Source organism: Chiloscyllium plagiosum, unplaced genomic scaffold, assembly GCF_037043375.1.
Source record: "Chiloscyllium plagiosum isolate Xiang-an unplaced genomic scaffold, Cpla_swu_hap1 HiC_scaffold_10, whole genome shotgun sequence".
In the NCBI taxonomy this organism is placed as follows: Eukaryota; Metazoa; Chordata; class Chondrichthyes; order Orectolobiformes; family Hemiscylliidae; genus Chiloscyllium; species Chiloscyllium plagiosum.
The window spans coordinates 110,230,088-110,251,130 of NW_028270148.1; the positions used below are offsets into that span (position 1 = coordinate 110,230,088).

At 43.0% G+C, this 21,043-nt stretch overlaps 1 protein-coding gene across 5 annotated transcripts in view; it reads right to left on the reverse strand.

The window, feature by feature from the left end:
* The window catches only part of mkks (MKKS centrosomal shuttling protein), a 146,896-nt gene that overhangs the window by 69,164 nt on the left and 56,689 nt on the right, over positions 1-21,043 (reverse strand). Inside the window, exon 5 of one of the 5 annotated variants that reach the window (XM_087991664.1) lies at positions 1,166-1,188. The exons of 2 other annotated variants lie outside the window; for them this stretch is intronic. In XM_087991664.1, coding sequence (XP_087847790.1) covers positions 1,181-1,188 — 8 coding nt within the window. In that variant the 3' untranslated portion in view covers positions 1,166-1,180. Of the gene's footprint in view, positions 1-1,165; positions 1,189-14,554; positions 14,803-19,806; positions 19,983-21,043 lie in introns of those variants that run through there. 2 more of the 5 variants (XM_087991663.1, XM_087991662.1) reach the window with 2 other exon arrangements.

Below are 21,043 nucleotides of genomic sequence, written 5' to 3' on the forward strand. Positions count from 1 at the left end.
TGCAAGGTAAGAAAATATTCATTGAATATTTGAAAATCAACCAAATTTGGCACTGCAGAGGCAGTTAAGTCTTTCAATAAATAATGTAAAATTAAATTGGGATTGTTCAAAGTATTTACAAATAAGATTTTATGAAGTTTATTAGCAGCAGATAATCCATTGCCCAGATTGCCAAACTGCCCATGAGGGAAATATAAGCTGTACAAGTGACCCAACAATAAACCTAAGCTAATAAACATAAAATATTGCAAAGGTAATACATTAGTGAACCATTATAGTGAGAACTAATAATGTGCTTATTAAATTTATATTGTTTCCTTTGTTATTTGTTTAAGAAGCATTTTTAAATGTTACTAATTACAAAACCAATATCCCTGAACAGCTACATGCAAAATAATGATTTTCAAAATATGTTAGGTTGAGCTACAGGGAAAAGCTGAGTAGGCTGGGGCTGTTTTCCCTGGAGCTCAGAGGATCATTCCACATGGAAAGAAACCAGTTGGGCATTTGTGTCCGTGCTGGTTCCATGTGACAGCTCTCTGGCTTGTCCCAGTCCTCGCAAGTTGTTTCTTTCAAGTATATGTCCTCACACATACCTCCATTCATATGTGTTTAAGCTCAACTTCAAGCAATTTAATTTGTGTAGACTCAAAGGAATGTACAAAAGTTGAAAGAACAAAAAAGAACAAACAAGGAGGTGAGGGGTATGTTGGTGTTGGGCGATCACCGTGTTCATCAAGTTACCATATGCTTACTGTTTGAAGGGAAGCTCAACAGCACTGTTGGCCTTTGATGAATTGTGGCTGTGATCAAGACACAATTCACCAGCCCAGGCTCCAGGTGGCCCAAGTGAATGATATGGATGTAGTAGAGCATGAACAAACTGCTTGCAGACTGGGCAAGTTCCAACACTCTTCCAGCTCGGAATCTCGAATGAGCATGTTAGCGTTGATGAGATGAGATGATCAAGCATGTCCAGTTGACTATACGCTACGCAAGCTCAACTTTGCATGCTGAGCCTGATTTAGATTGATATAAGTAAAGCAATACTGATTATTATGTTAAGAATTCTTCCTGGCTGCACAGTGTGAGGTTATCCAGGATTCTCATCCATTGCTGTCACCGTAGATCATCAGCAGCCTGTCAGGCTGCTATGGGAAAGCCAAGCTGTGCTTTTTGTTCAGACACCTACAGGTAAGAAATCATCTACATTATTGTGCGTGTGGTAACCTGGATCATTAAATGTTATGTCATAGAACTGTACATGCTCGGTCCAACTCGCCCGTGCTGACTAGATAACCTAAATTAATCTAGACCCATTTGCCTGCATTTGGCTCATATTTATCTAAGCCCTTCCTATCATGTACCCATCCAGATATCTTTTAAATGTTACAATTGTACCGGCCTCCACCACTTCCCCTGGCAGCTCGTTCTATACCTGGATGACCCTCTGTGTGAAAACGTTGCCCCTTAGGTCCCTTTCAAACCTTTCTCCTCTCACCTTAAACGTATGCTCTTTAGATTTGGATTCCCACACCCTGGGAAAAAGCCCTTGGCTATTCACCTTAGCCATGCCTTCATGATTTTATAAACCTCTATAAGGTCACCCACTAATCTTCGATGCTCCAGGGAAAACAGCCCCAGCCTATCCAGCCTCTCCCTGTAGCTCAAAATCTTCAACCCTGGCTACATCCCTGTAAATCTTTTGTCTCCTTTCAAGTATCGGTGGGTTTGTAAAAATCGGTGGGTACCTAGATTACACCTCTTCCCACCCTACCTCTTGCAAAAATGCCATTCCATATTCCCAATTCCTCCGCCTCCGCCGTATCTGCTCCCAGGAGGACCAGTTCCACCACAGAACACACCAGATGGCCTCCTTTTTTAGAGACCGCAATTTCCCTTCCCACGTTGTTAAAGATGCCCTCCAACGCATCTCGTCCACATCCCACACCTCCGCCCTCAGACCCCACCCCTCCAACCGTAACAAGGACAGAACGCCCCTGGTGCTCACCTTCCACCATACCAACCTTCACATACACCAAATCATCTGCCGACATTTCCGCCACCTCCAAAAAGACCCCACCACCAGGGATATATTTCCCTCCCCACCCCTTTCTGCCTTCTGCAAAGACTGTTCCCTCCGTGACTACCTGGTCAGGTCCACGCCCCCCTACAACCCACCCTCCCATCCTGGCACCTTCCCCTGCCACTGCAGGAACTGTAAAACCTGCGCCCACACCTCCTCCCTCACCTCTATCCAAGGCCCTAAAGGAGCCTTCCACATCCATCAAAGTTTTACCTGCACATCCACTAATATCATTTATTGTATCCGTTGCTCCCGATGCGGTCTCCTCTGCATTGGGGAGACTGGACGCCTCCTAGCAGAGCGCTTTAGGGAACATCTCCGGGACACCTGCACCAATCAACCACACCGCCCCGTGGCCCAACATTTCAACTCCCCCTCCCACTCTGCCGAGGACATGGAGGTCCTGGGCCTCCTTCACCGCCGCTCCCTCACTATTAGACGCCTGGAGGAAGAACGCCTCATCTTCCGCCTCGGAACACTTCAACCCCAGGGCATCAATGTGGACTTCAACAGTTTCCTCATTTCCCCTTCCCCCACCTCACCCTAGTTCCAAACTTCCAGCTCAGCACTGCCCCCATGACTTGTCCGGACTTGTCCTACCTGCCTATCTCCTTTTCCACCTATCCACTCCACCCTCTCCTCCCTGACCTATCACCTTCACCCCCTCCCCCACTCACCTATTGTACTCTATGTTACTTTCTCCCCACCCTCCTCTAGTTCATCTCTCCATGCTTTAGGCTCTCTGCCTTTATTCCTGATGAAGGGCTTTTGCCCGAAACGTCAATTTCGCTGCTCCTTGGATGCTGCCTGAACTGCTGTGCTCTTCCAGCACCACTAATCCAGTATTCCAAAAGTGGTCTATCCAATGACCCATACAGCTGTAACACGACCTCCCAGCTCTTATACTTAATGCAATGACTAAAATGTGGTGAAGATTAGTCCTTGAGATTCCACAACAGTGGTCCCATGTGCTTCTTCAATCCTATATCCAAGAATTATTCGCTCATGTGATCCTTCAGTAAAACATCCTTTAATGGTTTTGAAGTGCAATTTTAAAAAATATTATGTGAAACTTGTTTTAAAGAAAGTGATGAGATTGCTAGGTGTATTGGTTCTGTAGTGACAGTTTCATCCTCAGTTTTAATCTAGGATGAAGAAAACATGCCAGTGGAAACTACACCACCAGGGAGTTTTTTTAATCCTAAAACTGCCTGTTGCAGAGTTTTGGCTTAATTCAGTAAAGCCTCATTTCAACTTTCCAGTGTCTTTACAATTCAAAAGCAAACCTCAACAGTTGAATTAACTCCTTGACTACAAGCTGTTGTGCATGTGTTGTGTTGCCACGTGTTTAACAGAATGATACTCATATGTTGAATTAAGATTTTCAAAGATTTACGGGGGATTTAGTGTAAACCTATAGGTTAATGTAAACACCAGCTTTCACTTTTTGCGCTTGGCCTTTTTCCCTTTCCAGAAGCCAACCTCCACAGGGAAGAATTCAGCTCTTTCCCTTTATAAATTAATTTCCAAGCGATGATACTTGACTATGAGGGGCACTATAACATTTACCAAGACCCACTGGCAAAACTGAGAAATAAGACAGATGGGGAGTGCTATTCAAAATCTTATGACCAGGGATAGTAAACCCCTCGCCGCAGCTACGTGCCCTGCTATCCTGAACTGCTGCAAGGGTACCAGAGGGCACTGCGTGCTTTCTCTCCAAAGATAGGTGAAAGTGAGGATTGCAGATGCCGGTGATTTGAGTCGAGAGTGTGGTGCTCGAAAAGCAACAGCAGGTCAGGCAGCATCCAAGGAGCAGGAGAATCAACGTTTCGGGCAAAAGCCTAAATTCCTGATGAAGGGCTTTTGCCCGAAATGTCGATTTTCCTACTCCTCGGATGCTGCCTGACCTGCTGTTGCTTTTCGAGCACCACACTCTCAACTCCTCTCCAAAGACACCTGAGCGAGCACATAACTGTGAAAGATAAGCAGGGATAATGGACTCACGCTAAGATATGTTGCTGCCTACTTAGGACAGGCCCAGTAGTAGGCCTATGAGAGCCTCCTCAAAAACAGCCCAGTTTATTTTCTTTAGTAAGCAAGTACATTTTATGATCTACTGTTACCAGAAATACTGTTACCATCTCTGGAGCAGGTGAACCTTGGCCTCCATGTCCAAAGGCAAGGAGATTACCACTACACTTCAAGAGTATTTTGTTGTATTTAAAGAAACCCACCATCAATCATCCAGCAGACAAATTATGAGGACTGTCTACTGGGTAAATAAAAATTGAAAATGGAAGGAAACAGGAAGAAATAGAACCCAGCTCTCATGTTCAACAAACCTGCTATGATACACATTTGGGACAGGTGAGATTTAAACCTGGCTGTAAGATAGGGACACTACCACTGGGCCATGAGAGACCCACTAAATCACATTTTTTTTTGAAAACCAACACTGAATAATCAATTATCCAATCAGGAATGAGCATACACTGCCTACTAGGGGCCGTGTGACAATAAGGAAATACAAAAAGGCGAGGACACTAGGGAGGGAATCAATCAAAATGGTGTTAGAAGGAGGAGATAAGGGACTCCAGCCCCCACCTCTCTCTAAAGGCCTCAAGGACACCACATGCTCCTTCTGCAAGGAAGTGGGGTGAGCATTCGGAAGTTATGACCCTGCCCCCCCGCCCACATCATAACCCACTGCCTGCACTTATTGATGGTTACTTTAGATAGGAACAGGAACAGACCCAGAAGGGAATCCTCCTAAAGGAGCCTTACTCTTTTTTTATATATAAACAAAGAAACCCACCACCAAATTCACCAGTCACCTTGTGAACAAATTACATGGACTGCCTACAAGGACAATGACAATAAACAGTAATGGGAGGAAGTAAGTGAAGAGAGAAATCAGCTCTTTCTTTTTGACAAGAGATACAGAAGAGACCCGAAATGTTGACTTCTCCACCTCCTGATGCTGCTTGGCTTGCTGTGTTCTTCCGGCCTCCAGTTTGTCTACTTTCTTTTTGAAAACCCACCATCAAATCCCACCCATTTCACTTATCAAAGTGCCAATTAAAAAGCACTGTCCACCAGGGGCAGTACAACAACAAAAAAAAGGGCAAGAAGAGAGGGAGGGACTTAAATTAAAATGGATTTGGAGAGGGGTGTAATGCCAACCCCCACAGAGCCTACTTCTGTCTAAATGCCTCAAGGTGGAAACCAAGTGCTCCCACTCCAAGGATACGTGAATTTTTTCTTTATTAATTTCACGGGATGAGGGTGTCATTGACTAGGCAGCATTTATTGCCAATTGCTAATTGCCCAGAGGGCAACTAAGAGTCAACCACATTGTTGTGGGTCTGGAGTCACATGTAGGCCAGACCAAGTAAGGATGGCAGCTTCCTTCCCTGAATGACATTAATGATCCAGATGGGTTTTTCCAACAATTGACAATGGGTTCATGGTCATCATAAGAGTCTTAGTTCCAGATTTTTAGTGAATTCAAATTCTACTGTCTGCCATGGCAGGATTCATTACCTGGGTCTCTGGATTAATAGACCAACGATAATACCACTAGAACATTGCCTCCCCCTACAGAATGCATGAATACATGCTTTTCTTTTGTGAAAATGTGCAGTTCTGTTCTTATTGTAATAATTTTCTGCAATGTTTCTTTCTTCGCTGTTGGATTGTCCGCTCAATGGCTGATTGTGTACTTTGTTCTTCATGGGATGCAGACACTACCAGCATGTATTGCCCACTCCCACATCCACTTCAGAAGGTTGTGGTGAGCCACCTTATTGAACCCGCTGCCTGCCCATATGGTGAACAGACATCCAGAGTGTCGTTAGGTCGAGCTTTCTGGGATTTTGACCCAGGGAACAGTGAAGAAATGACAATGTGTTTGCAAGGTGGGATAGTGTGTGACCTAGGGAGAACTTCCAAATGATGGTGATCCCTTATGCCTGATGCCTTTATCTTTTCCAAAGGGTGGAAGGCGTTCCATGATGAATGTGGGCATTATGTTGCTTGTTTCTTATCTTGTCTTAAGAACGATGTTTTATAATAACCTTAGAGCTTTTTTCTGTTTTGAGGTTCATCTGTATTTGTGAACAGTTTTGATTTCTTTTACACCGATTTGCAAAGCCACATTTTTTATATGCTCTTCAGCATATACCTTACTGTGCTCTCTCAGTTATTCTGCTTTTCTTTCTCTCTCTGTATATGCTAATGATTTTCAACTTGCCCTGGCTTAAAACCGATATTTCAGATCCATGTCCCAACTAGAGTCATAGAGTTGTACAGCATGGGAATGCACTTGACCAGATATCCTAAATTAATCTAGTCCCATTTGCCAGCACTTGGCCCATATCACTCTGAACCCTTCCTATTCATATACCCATCCAGATGCCTTTTAAATGTTTTAATTGTACCAGCTTCCACCAATAATCTGTTTTCATTCATCTTAACCTTCCCAATGTTCCTGTATGAACTTCTAGAGATTTATAAAATCATGAGAGCATGAATAGGATGAATAGCCAAGGTCTTTTTCCCCAGGGTAGGGAAGTCCAAAACTAGATGGCATAGGTTTAAGGTGAGAGGGGCAGTGTTTTCACACAGAGGGTGGTGCATGTATGGATGGAACCGCCAGAGGAAGTGGTGGAGGCTGGTACAGTTACAACATTTAAAAGATATCTGGATGTTATATGAATAGGAAAGGTTTAGAGAGATAGGTGCCAAAAGGGACTGGATAAATGTAGAATTTCTGTTTGGCATGGACGGGTTGGTCTGAAGGGTCTGTTTCCTGCCGTGTATAATTCTATGATTCGATGACTATGTTGGTTTATTCAATAAAAATTGTACTGCCCATGTGCTGCATGTAAAAAAAATACAAATAATCCAGATAAAAAGCAAGTCACTGCAGATGCCACAGAACTGAAATGAAAACAGAAAATGCTGGAGAAACTTATCAGGTCTGACAGCATCTGTGGAGGGAGAAACAGAGTCCTTAGAGTTGGATATTGCATGTCAACATTTAACACTGAATGTCCCAATGTAAGAATTTGAGATGGAAATGCTTATGTAAAGATTTAAATATTTTCCGAACATGTCACACTGTAATCCCAAGTATAGGCAATTGGTGGTTCTGTGGAACAGTTGCTGAAATCTCTTCCTTTCATTTTCCTCTTCAGATAGGTTTGTACTCCTTGATGAATTGTTCTTCACCTTATGGACATTTCTAAATAATTCTTCTACTCTTCTGTTTTAAGTCTACAGCGTTTGACAATCCCTGCTTCTCTTTTCCCCATTGCCAATCCAAAGTAACATCCTGTGACTTCCCCTGCACCATACCCATAATTCCTTTCTGTTCAAATATCTATCTATCTTTGTCTTAAAAGTATTCAATGAGGTAGCCTCAACTACTTCCCTGGGCAGGGAGTTCCATAGATTCACAACCCTTTGGGTTAAGAAGTTCTTCCTCAGCTCAGTCCTAAATCTGACTCACTCTCTCTTTCTCTCTATACATCCCTCTCACTTCTTCTCAGTCTGATTTACTGCTTTCCTCCATCCTTGCCTCTGACTACACCTTCAGACATATGATTTCCCCTTGACCCAACCCCAACACAATACCTACACTAACTGCAAGATGCAGTGCAGAAATTCACCAAAGATCCTTAGACAACACCTAGCCATTTCCAACTAGAAGGACGAGGGCAGCAGAAACATGGGAACACCAACACCTGAGCCACTCACCATCCTGACTTGGAAATATATCACCATTCCTTCAGTGTCACTGGGTCAAAATCCTGGAATTTCCTCCCTAAGGGCATTGTACGTCTACCTACAGCACATGGACTGCAGTGATTCAAGAAGGCAGCTCACCATCACCTTGTCACAGGCCACTAGGAATAGACAATAAATACTGGCCAGCCAGTGATGGCCAAGTACTGAGAAAGGATGTACTGCCATTGGAGGGGGTGCAAAGGAGGTTCACTTGGTTGATTCTGGAATTAAGAGGGTTGGCTTATGAGGAGCGATTGAGTAGACTGGGACTATACTCACAGGAATTTACAAGAATAAGGGGGATCTTATAGAAACATGCCAAATTATATAGGGAATAGATTAAAAGCAGGGAGATTGTTTCCACTTGAGGGTGAAACTAGAACGAGGGGGCACAGCCTCAAAGGGGGAGAAGATTTAGGACTGAGCTGAGGAGGAACTTCTTCACCCAAAGGGTTGTGAATCTGTGTAACTCCCTGCCCAGGGAAGCAGTTGAGGCTACCTCATTGAATGTTTTTAAGGCAAAGATAGATAGATATTTGAACAGTAAAGGAATTATGGGTATGGTGCAAGGGTGGGTAAGTGGAGCTATGTCCATGATCTTATTGAATGGCAGAGCAGGCTCAATGGGCCAGATGGCCTACCCCTCCTCCTAGTTCTTATGCTCTTTTGTTCTCCCATCCCAATAAAAAAAATTCTGCCCCCCAATCTCCACGCTCTACAGTTCAACCCATCATTTTGTCAAGTGTCTTGACGTCTATCCCCAAATAGTATTGTAAAGTTTTCCCAAAGTGTTCCCTCACAATATTTCATGAAGTCAAATAATTTGATACTTTTCGTAAGTTTTGCATGGAGGATTGGGCTTTCTGAAAATCTGGGCGGCACGGTGGCACAGTGGTTAGCACTGCTGCCTCACAGTGCCAGAGACCCGGGTTCAATTCCCGCCTCAGGCGACTGACTGTGTGGAGCTTGCACGTTCTCCCCGTGTCTGCATGGGTTTCCTCCGGGTGATCCGGTTTCCTCCCACAGATGAATTGGCCATGCTAAATTGCCCGTAGTGGTAGGTAAGGGGTAAATGTAGGGGCATGGGTGGGTTGCACTTCGGTGGGTCGGTGTGGACTTGTTGGGCCGAAGGGCCTGTTTCCACGCTGTAATGTAATCTAATCTAATCTAAAAGCCACTGAACAACATAGGCAAGGAATGGTTCTTGAATGACAAACAGAACTTTCCAAAGAGTTTTTCCATTTAAACTACAGAAAGATACATATTAGACTTCCTGAAATCTGCATCTGTATGATTAAGTTAATCTCTAATCACACAACAGTATATTTTTCTGCTTCTCTCCCGTACGGCACATCTCCTCAAAAATTTGCTTTTTCTCCTCAATCCTCAACTTTTTCCTGGCCTCTTTCCAATGGCAGCTTTGGCATCCAAAGTTTCCTTAATTCCCTGAATTCTGTTCTTAGTTTTTTTTTTGGCTCTGATCATATCCCTCACTTGACTGTACAATCTCTTCAATTGACATCCTGCACTCATTACCGACTCCCTACAAGTTTATGATTACGATGCACTGAAACCTGTCCCACAGTCCCACTCTTCCCCACTGACACCACCTCCCCTCCAAGGCACTTCCCTCTCCTCCTACTAATTTCTACTAAATATCTATTCATAGAACAGAGAACATAGAAGAATACAGCGCAGTACAGGCCCTTTGCCCCTCGATGTTGCGCCGATCCAAGCCCACCTAACCTACACTAGCCCACTATCCTCCATATGCCTATCCAATGCCCGCTTAAATGCCCATAAAGAGGGAGAGTCCAATCCTCCATGCAAAACTTATGAAAAGTATTCCTTTCCATTTCATCCATCACACCCACCTCACCCCATCATTGCCATTGGAAAGGCCAGTCTGCGGACCGGCTCCCTAGCCTGGTCATCTAACAAACACCTCCATAATCTTGACTCCCTGCCCCCAGTCATAAAGTGCTGCTTTCTCCAACCTATCACCCAACAACCTCTCACCTCAACTGGGATGGAGAAAAGAGGAAAGCTGATGAAGGGACACTGCATGGTAAAGAATAAGGAATGTTGCAGGGGAGAGAGAATCAGACAAAGAAGAGAGTGAATGAAGCCTCCTTCTTGCTAAGAGGGACATTCCAGGGGCGTAAGTACAACCTCGGTTATCCAAACATCAATTATCCAAATTTCGGAATATCCAAACAAGATCTCAAGGTCCTGTAAAAACAGCATTAGGCAGCTCAGCATTCCGTTATCAGTTAAACAACATTACAGTGTGCATTGCCGGGTAACCGAGAATAACCAGCACTCATAAATTACCACATGTTTACAATCAGATCGATTATCTGAATGATTAATTATCCGAACAAGATACTCCACGCCCATCTCATTCGGATAATCGAGGTTCTACTGTAAATTAAAAATAATAATAAGCATCTACTTCTACTTTATAAGGGTAGGGAGGGAAACAGGTGGAGGAAGTCTAGCACTGGGGCATGAGTTGAAATCAGGCCATTCAGGAGAAAACTCAGAAAATACTTCTTTACAAAAAGAGAAGTGTGGAGAAGTCTCTCCATCAAAAGAAAAGCAGGTGCTAATGCAATTAATGATTTTAAATCTAATATCAAGAAATTCATTTGCAAGGTGAGAGGAAAAAGAGCCAAGGGGTGCAGATGGAGTTAAGATACAAATTAGACATGACCTTATTGAATGGTGGAACGGATTCATAATCATGTATTGTTCAACTCTTATTCATGTTTCTTATCTTCATGTATTAACTCACATTGTCACAGCTTGTCTTGAGGAAGCAGTAAGGAAACTGGGGAGAAGGGAATGTGAATGGATTGCCCACGGATCAATCAATAGAATCGATTCCATTTTCATTGTCTCTACCTTGCTGAGGCACGGTTGAGGAAAAATCTAGATTATTCGCTGCCTTATTTAAATCCTCATAGGTCTTCCTCATAGGTCTAGAGACAGTGAAGCTGAAAAAGACACTTGGTTGGGGATTTAGTCTGATTGCTTCCTATCCTACTGGCTGTGGCCTCGATGGAGAATACCAGTAAAATTCTGCTCATTCAATTAACAAAAAAAAACAAAAAAACCTAGCTGGATTCTACTTGCAAAGGGTGAAATGGGGTTTAAATTAAATATATGGAAATCAGACAAGCATGGTATTTGATCTATGGTAACCCCTACAGCTGCTAAAAATCGTACATTTCTCATTCAGACCTGGCAATTTCCTTTCAAGATTACGTTGTCATCTGCTCGTACATAGTAAGTGGGAGGAAATAAAGCAAAATGCAAACAGTAAGAAATAATTGCATTCATCTTTGTGCCTCCAGCTATGCTTTATATAATCTATCAAATAAAATCGCTTCTATTTCTGCTTTACTCCTCTCTCCTTTTATTGTCTTCCCTACAGAGTTTACATGGGGTCCAATTTAAACTGTGTTAGTGAGTGGGTGTTGAATGAGTTTAAAATCCGGCCCTTACAGTTCAAGTCAGTACACACCATACCCCAACATCTCCTTCATGTCAGAGCAGGACATCCTGAGGTCTGAGGTACCTTTACAAAGACTGAACAACAAATATGGGTCTTCTTATGTATCAGCAGCAGGCTGTGAACCTGCCCCCATGAGGTTGTCCAAGACAATGATGTTGCTTGGTTCGGCCACTGACGGAATATTGCATGCAATTCTGGTCTCCTTTCTATCGGAAAGATGTTGTGAAACTTGAAAGGGTTCAGAAAAGATTTACAAGGATGTTGCCAGGGTTGGAGGATCTGACTACAGGGAGAGGCTGAACAGGCAGGGGCTGTTTTCCCTGGAGCGTCGGAGGCTGAGGGGTGACCTTATAGAGGTTTACAAAATTATGAGGGGCATGGATAGGATAAATAGACAAAGTCTTTTCCCTGAGGTTGGGGAGTCCAGAACTAGATAGGTTTAGGGTGAGAGGGGAAAGATATAAAAGAGACCGACAGGGCAACTTTTTCACACAGAGGGTGGTACGTGTATGGAATGAGCTGCCAGAGAATGTGGTGGAGCCTGGTACAATTACAACATTTAAGAGACATTTGGATGGGTATATGAATAGGAAGTGTTTGGAGGGATATGGGCCGAGTGCTGGCAGGGGGGACTAGATTGGGTTGGGATATCTGGTCAGCATGGACGAGTTGGACCAAAGAATCTGTTTCCATGCTGCACATCTCTATAACTCTATGTTTCACAAATGGATTCCTTGATCCTGGTTTATTTTCCAGGACCTGGTTGAGGTGCACAAGATTAAGGGTGGCATGGACAGGGTGCAAGGAAACAGCAATTCCTTTCAGTTGAAGGGTCAATAACAAAGGAGGACAATTTTAAAGTGGACGGCAGGAGTTTAGAGGGGATTTGATGAAAAGTATTTTCACCCAGAGGGTGGTGGAGTCCAGAATGCACTGCCTGGGAGGGTATCTGAGGCAAGAAACCTCACAGTCTATAAGAAATGCTTGGGTGAGCACTTGAAATGTCATAACATTCAAGGCTATTGGCCAAGAGCTGGAAAGTGGGACTAGTGTAGGTAGTAGCATTTCTTTGGCAGTACTTGGTGGGCTGTAAGGCCTCTCCTGTACTATATGATTCTATCATTCAATGATTCTACACCATTTGATAGCATCTTTTATCTTATGTAGCGAAACATCTGTCCTTGACGAATGTGTTGATGAAGCAAATTGAAATGCTGACGAAATTTTCTCCAATACAGTTTCCTATGTATATATAATTCGCAAGCTTTTGTTTTCAAAATGAATTGACTAATCGGGTATTGCTACATTTTAAAAACTAAATAAATGGAATTTCTCTGAGAATTCATGTGTCAGGAACATCTTGCTCCAATTGGAATGTCTCAATAATGAATCAAAATAGTACAAAATACTGTCACATGGGGAAGACCTTCTAGCTTATATCGCTTGTCCCACACAGTTGCAATACTTTGTGTAGGGTGTAGGTTTGCTCGCTGAGCTGTAGGCTTGATATCCAGACGTTTTATTACCTGGCTAGGTAACATCATCAGTGGCGACCTCCAAGTGAAGCGAAGCTGTCTATTTATATCTTTCTCCTGGAAGCAGGAGACAACAGCTTCGCTTCACTTGGAGGTCGCCACTGATGATGTTACCTAGCCAGGTAATGAAACGTCTGGATATCAAACCTACAGCTCAGCGAGCAAACCTACACCCTAAACCTCAACCTGAGCTACAAACTTCACAAACCTTGCGAATACTTTGTGTACCCCACTATAAAAATTCTCCATTTCACCAAAACCCATGCGATCTTTTGGAAGAGGCGAGAAAAGCAGATTAAAAAGCCAGGTAAGAATTCGGGGAAATTAAATGCAGGAAATTATTTCTGACCCTCAAAGCAATTGAAACTCATCAGGGAGATTTGGATGGTGGTGGTGGCACACTGTTGATGTTCAACGATATTCAGAATGCCAAGTCTATTTTCCTGGGAATGTAAGTTCAAATCCCATCAATAGAATCAGGGGTCAAATTTTCTAATCCCCCAAGGATTCTTTGTGAGAGATTCTCATGGACTTCATTTTGATTTTTGGGGATCATTTTTAGTTTTTAGGGGCTCCTTTCTCATTCTCACTAACCTCTGTGCTGGATAACCACCCAGGGACGGAGTGCTTGCTGTTCTCACTCCTACCACTTTTTTATGGGTGACACGGTGAGTCAGTGGTTAGCACTGCTGCCTCATAGCACCAGGGTACCAGGCTTAATTCTAGCCTTGGTCCAACTGTCTATGTGGAGTTTGCACATTCTACCTGTGTCTGTGTGGGTTTTCTCCGGTTTCCTCCCACAGTCCAAAGATGTGCAGGTCAGGTGAATTGGCCATGGGAAATTGCCCATTGTGTTAGATGCATTAGTCAGAGGGAAATGGGTCTGGGTGGATTACTCTTCAGAGGGTCGGTGTGGACTAGTTGGGCCGAATGGCCTATTTCCACACTGTAGAGAATCTAATCATAATGCAGTCCCATGGGAACATCTTCTTTTGTATTTATGTTGAATATGTTTTTGCAGCTTTGTTCCTTGGAAAGATAAGCTATACAAATATAAAGACTGTATTCAATATTTGCTTAAAGTTTTGTAGTTTGGGTGCTGGTTGCTTGGGTGGTTGTGGGTATGTTGGTCGAGTTGGGAAGTTGATTTGCAGACATTTCGGCCCCTGTCTGGGTGACATCTTCAGTGCTTTGGAGCCTATAGATGAGTGCCATGCTTCTACAAAATTCTCTGGCCACACACACAGATGACAAGGACCACAAATTCAACTGGGACAACACAATCATCATAGCTAAACAGAGGACAGCCAGAGAATTTCTAGAAGCATGGCACTCATCCACAGACTCCATCAACAGACACATAGACCTAGACCCAATATATCGGCAACTACAATGAACAACGGGAACCAGCAACCGGAAGCAACAGGATCAGAACCAGATAAATTCCAGGAGATACAGTACAGCAGCGCTTCACAAGAGGCTCCAAAGCCCTGAAGATGCCACCTAGACACGGGGAGGAAATGTCTGCAAATCAACTTCCCAGCTCAGCGAACATACCCACAATTCTGACAAGGTCTGTGTACACACATTCCTAGATCTTTTAAAATGGAATCTATCAATAGGACGTTTTATTAACTTATGATATATATCCCCCCACATTCTTTTTGTGAAAAATGGGTTCATGCATATATTGTTGTCAGTCCTTCTTTCCGCACTTTCACCATGCCCATTCCTTGATACGAGACAGACAGTTAATCTTTTGCAGAAATGCCACCAATAATGAAAAACTCCCTTGGTTTAGGGTCAACAGTATTTTTGTTGAAACAAAAACAGAAATTTCTGGAGAAACTTAGCAGGTCTAGCAGCATCTGTGGAGAGAGAAACAAAGTTGAATGCAGTGACCCTTCTTATTGAGTCATACAGCACAGAAACAGACCCTTCGGTCCAACCCATCCATGCCGACCATAATCCCAAACTTAAACTCGTCCCACCTGCCTACGCTTGGCCCGTGTATTTCCAAACATTTCTTATTCATGCACTTACCTAAACATCTTTTAAATCTTCTAAATCCTGCATCCATTGCTTCCTCTGGAAGTTCATTTTACACATGAACCACTCACTGTGTAAAAAAAAAATTCCCTCTCATGTCTTTTTGAAATCTTTCTCCTCTCATCTTAAAAATATGTCCCCTAGTCTTGAAATATCCCACCCTAGAGAAAAGGCACCTGCCATTTACCTAATCTATGCCCCTCATGATTTTATAAACTCCTATAAAGTCACCTCTCAACCACATATGCTCCAGTGAAGAAAAATGTCCTGGCCTATCCAGCCTCTCCTCAGAACTGATAGCAGCCAGGACAAGGTGATATATGAATTGAAGGAGGTGGCTAGGGATGGAGCAAGTGATTGGATAGACCGAGATGGAAATAGAGAAAATAGTTGGATGGAAAAGAAATGAATGATAGAATGCCAGGGAGAGAAAAAAGCTGATAATAGACACCATGAGTAGGCGAAAATGGCTTCGCTGTGCTGAAAGCTGCCCTGTCATGACAGAACCAGAAGTGTGTGGGGAATGGGTCAAGAACATGGGAAAAGAGGTACCGTTTCTAAAGTTATTGAATTTTATATTGATATTTTTATTTATATTTTATTGGGTTTGATATTGATATTTTCCTTGAACTGCTTGATTCTATTGAAGGTTTGTTCAGCCAGTTCCCTAGTTGGTTAAATTAGAAGTGCTTTTGAAGCTTTTAGTTAAATTTCAGTGTGTGCAGTTTGTCGCAACTTTACAATATGACAATCAATAGCCCTGTTTAGTTCTGTAAAGCCATCTTTAGCAGTGAATTTGAATGTTTCTTCACCAAAGTTAAATTTGAGTTCAGCATGCTTTCGAACACAAAAGGTATGGGTGGATCGGTTCGTTACACATGGATGAATAATAAAGGCATATGCCCACGTTTTCTCCTATTGGTTGGAAATTTTCTACTTGCAATCAGACCCTCTTGCGCCATTGGGCACCGGTTCCCGTCCAGCTGACATCCTGCTCCTGTGCCACATCTGTCCAGAACTTGGGCCTGGTCATGATGGGTCCTCACTGCTGACTTCTTTCAATCTTTGTGACATGGTGGGCTCAAGACTGACCACCACGCACCCTCCAATTCATCCAATTACAGGTTTCTACCCTCCCAACGCTGCTCCTCCAATGACAGGAGCAGCAAGTAAGGGAGTGAGGCAAACTGTGATTGGATTCCTGGAGCAACTTAGGTGGGAGAGAAAGGTATCCCTTCAGAGATCCAATGTCTCTCATAAACTGTAGGGACCCTTGTCTGGTCCCATGGTTGAATTTTCAGGCATCAGTTTGAGATTTCAGGGCAAATTCATCCATTGCAACCGGCTATTTTGAGTTCTGGATGGAATTTAAATTAAACAAAATTAATTAATCTGGAATTGAAAGCTGATTTTACACATAAACTACTGTTAAATTAGATTAGATTAGACTCCATACAGTGTGGAAACAGGCCCTTCGGCCCAACTAGTCCACACCGACCCTCCAAAGAGTAACCCACCAAGACCTGTTTCCCTCTGACTAATGCACCTAACACCATGGGCAATTTAACATGGCCAATTCACCTGACCTGCACATCTTTGGATTGTGGGAGGAAACCGGAGCACCCAGAGAAATCCCACCCAGACACGGTGAGAACATGCAAACTCCACAGAGACAGTCACCCAAGGCTGGAATCGAACCTGGGACCCTGGTGCTGTGAGGCAGCAGTGCTAACCACTGATCCACATGCCACCCCCACTGTTGATTGTTGCAAAAACCCATTGGGTTCACTAATGCTCTCTGAAGAAGGAAACCTTCTGCTCCTATCTGCTCTCAATACTCGTGATGTTAGGCTCTTGTGATTGGTGCTTAACTGCCCTCTGAAATAGAATATCAAGTGATTCAGTTCAAGGGCATTTAGGGATGAGCAATAAATGCTGGCTTTGTCAGCGATGGCCACATCCCATGGAAGAATAAACTTGAGTTTCTGGAAATACCTTTTCTTAAGAATTGGTTCTACCCCAATCTCAAGTCCAAGTCTCAGAAGGAATTCAGCACACAGACATCCACCACATGAGATAGCAGCACTCCACTTTTTCTCAGAGATTATCAATTATTAAGAGATTAAGATATATGAGCCAAAGGCAGGTACATGACCACAGACCAGCCATGATCTCCTTGAACGGAGGAACCGATTGAGGGGCTGAATGGCCTACTTTTGCTGTACAGTTCCTATTTAATTTATATCTCAATAAAATCTAGCTTCTCACTACTGAGATATGAGTATATGAGTAGGAAGGGTTTGGAGGGATATGGGCCAAATGCTGGCAAATGGGACTAGATTGGATTGGGATATCTGGTCAGCATGGACAAGTTGGACCGAAGGGTCTGTTTCCATGTTGTACATCTCTATGCTCTACATCTGCGATCCGGGTGTAGTCTGTCTTCAAATTTTACTAAAGGGAGCAACCTGAAAGAAGTATCAAGAAATTATGAGAGGGATTGATAGTGTGCTTAGTCAAAGTTTATTTCCCAGGGTGGAAATGTCAAATTCTACAGCTACAGGTTTAAGGTCAGAGGGGATAAGTTTAAGAGAGATGTGCAAGAAATGTTTTATGTTCAGAGGATGGTAGGTGCCTGGAATGCGTTGCCAGGGGGAGATGGTGGAAACAGATATGATAGCAACATTTAAGAGGCATTTAGACAGACACATGAGCAGTCAGGAAATAGAGGGATGTGGATCATATACAGGCAGACAGTATTCGTTTAGAATGGCATCATGGTCATCACAGACATGGGGGGGGGCGAAGGGCCTGTTCCTGTGTTGTACTGTTCTATGTTCTAAGACCCCCAACCTCTTGCTCCCTTGATTTTATTCTCACTAAACAGTTGACTGCTTTTTTTCCTGTTAGATTACATTGTCAGTGATTACCTTCACTGAGAAACCCAACTGCTGAATTATGGCATAGATTCCAGACCAGACCTTTAAGACAGCAACATGGCATCACAAGATGTGCTATTCTAGTATAAAACCATTTTAGTCACTCTCTCTCTAATGGAGTCAGTTTAGTCAGCTGGCTGTATCTTTATAATGTACAACACCACCAGAGAGTACAGAACACAAGACCAAGTGTGTAGGCCTGCGTAGGCATATGGGTCAGTGCAATGATGGGAGTGAAGGTATATCTTATTAGAATAAGATGTCAGCATCTGTTGTTACTCACTGACTTCAGCTTTGACCCTTTGTGATCCTGGATCATATGGAGAGATACTTCTAGCATTATTTCAGCATTTATAGGGACACTCATGTCTTTAAGCACCTTAGTCCATCTGGTGAGGTCAATAAAACGTGTCTAGCATGAAAGTCTGGGGTGGAAGATTTGACACTGACCACCACCAGCTACGACCTCATCCCAGATTATGTGCACAGAACCATTTTACAGGAACATCATTCTCTGAGTCTCAATTTTCTTGCCTCACACAATCTCCTTGCACCACTTCTGAAAACCTTGTGGCCTTTCTCATTACAAACTCTCTGGGTGATACTGCTGGTTCTGCCACTGTAATTTTGCTTCGAGGTTTAAATCTCTTTCTATGTCACTCTCATCTTGCTGTATCCTCTAGCTGGGGAATTCTTTTATCTACTGCAGTTAAATGTAATCCTGTCCTCACTAGGTTAAAAACTCTTTTGTCGAACTTGAATGCCCAATCTGTGTCATAGGAGCAAAGAGTAAGCTGTTCAGCCTCCCTATTTTACTCCATTAGCTTCCATTTCCTCTTCAAAGTTTGGGAGAAGATTTGTAGCTAGGGTGCTCGTTGTTGTGGTTCTGTTCGCCGAGCTGGGAATTTGTGTTGCAGACATTTCGTCCCCTGTCTAGGTGACATCCTCAGTGCTTGGGAGCCTCCTGTGAAGTGCTTCTGTAATCTTTCCTCTGGCATTTGTAGTGGTTTGAATCTGCTGCTTCCGGTTGTCAGTTCCAGCTGTCCGTTGCAGTGGTCGGTATATTGGGTCCAGGTCGATGTGTTTGTTGATTGAATCTGTGGATGAGTGCCATGCCTCTAGGAATTCCCTGGCTGTTCTCTGTTTGGTTTGTCCTATAATAGTAGTGTTGTCCCAGTCGAATTCATGTTGCTTGTCATCTGCGTGTGTGGCTACTAAGGATAGCTGGTCGTGTCGTTTCGTGGCTAGTTGGTGCAGATTTCCTCTGCATCTCAACACCATCTGCTGACCTTCATTCACATTCTTATTTTTATTTGTCAAATATCTATCAAACTCAGTCTTTAAATTTTAATTGACCCAAATTTTGAGGGACGATAGTTATGAATGTGCATATGTACATCAATGAGTTGCTGCAGGAGTGCTGCACTGTCAAAAGTATAAAACATTAAATCAAGGTGTTTATGAAACAATAGTAAAGTACTCCCAACTCCCTTCCCCTAACTAAGTAAAGTACTCCCAACTCCCTTCCCCTAACTAAGTAAAGTACTCCCAACTCCCTTCCCCTAACTAAGTAAAGTACTCCCAACTCTCTTCCCCTAACTAAATCCCCATATCACAGACTATAACGTCGATTGATTTTTCACAGGACCACTCTTTGTGCATACGTTGTTGTGTTGCTTTATAGAACAATAATCATTCTGCTCCAGTAAACAATTCTCCATTCATTTCACACATTATCCTTTAGGATTCATAACAAACTAATGCCAATCTTGTCTTCTGAAGGATAGGATATTTAAAAAGTGAAAACTTAGGATGTTTCTCAACAACAATTGAAAAATGCCAGAGCTTAGATTTTAACATTTCTGGCTACTTTTTCCATTATGTTGGTTAAGGATCTGGATGTCACAATGCAGCAAAATGAAGGCGTCTGACAATGTCTATTGAAAATGTTACTGACAGTAGTAAGCAGGCATTCGAATGTTAGTGATGCCCTCTGCTGTATATTATCGTACATGACGACTGAAATGTGGAAATGACAAGGAATCTCTTCAGAGCAGATTCTGGATGGAGGACAAGAGTACATTTTGCATTGTGAATAAACAGCAATGTTGTAATTAATAACATTTACATTAGCAAAGGTAACAAAGCCATGCTGAAAATAACATGATGTCTGTATTAGCACTCCATGGGGTCAACTGACATATTGAAAAAGAGAATCAGTGCGAGGGGGGGGGGGAGTTTTAAAATTTCAATTTGGAGGCAAGCATTTTCATGAAAACTGTCAGCGTAAGGCATAATCCACAATGGTGACCAGATTTACAGAAGAACTCTACTTTGCTTATTTTTAATCAGGTGAACAGCATTTGTCTATTGCTTATGGTTTTAGTTGACGAGTATCATCATAGTTCACCATGTCATCAAGGTTCCTCAGTTTACTTATCCCCTTGCACCACCCTGCAGCTTTTCATTCTATGCAATACCATCCTGAGAATCCCCTAACCCTAACCCAAACAAGCAGACAAAACACGTCCAGAAACCCTAGCCATTCTCCCCTACATCAAAGGCATCTCGAAAATGACTGCCAGACTCCCTTGGCATCACGGAAGCCCCCAAACCCACCAACACACTTAAACAGCAGCTAATGAACTTGAAAGACCCTGTATAGACAATGAGCAAAACATGTGTCATTGTAATGTCATTTACAAAATATCGTAACAAACAAATATTGCAAGAACTGTAACAAACACCACACTGGACAAACAGGCAGAAAGCTAGCCACCAGGATACATGAACACCAACTAGCCACAAAAAGACATGACTGTCTCTCACTAGTATCCTTACACACAAATGAGGAAGGACACCACTTCGACTGGGATAACACATCCATCCTAGGACAAACCAAACAAAGACACGCATGAAAATTCCTAGAAGCATGGCATTCCAACCAGAACTCTCTCAACAAACACATCAAGTTAGACCCCATCTACCACCCCCTGAGAAAATGAACAGGAAGTGAATTCACCACTGGAAATGACATCACCACAAGAAATGACATCACCAACCCAAAGAAACCCAAACATATAAATAGAAAGCAGGAATTATCAGCAGTACTTCGCTTGAG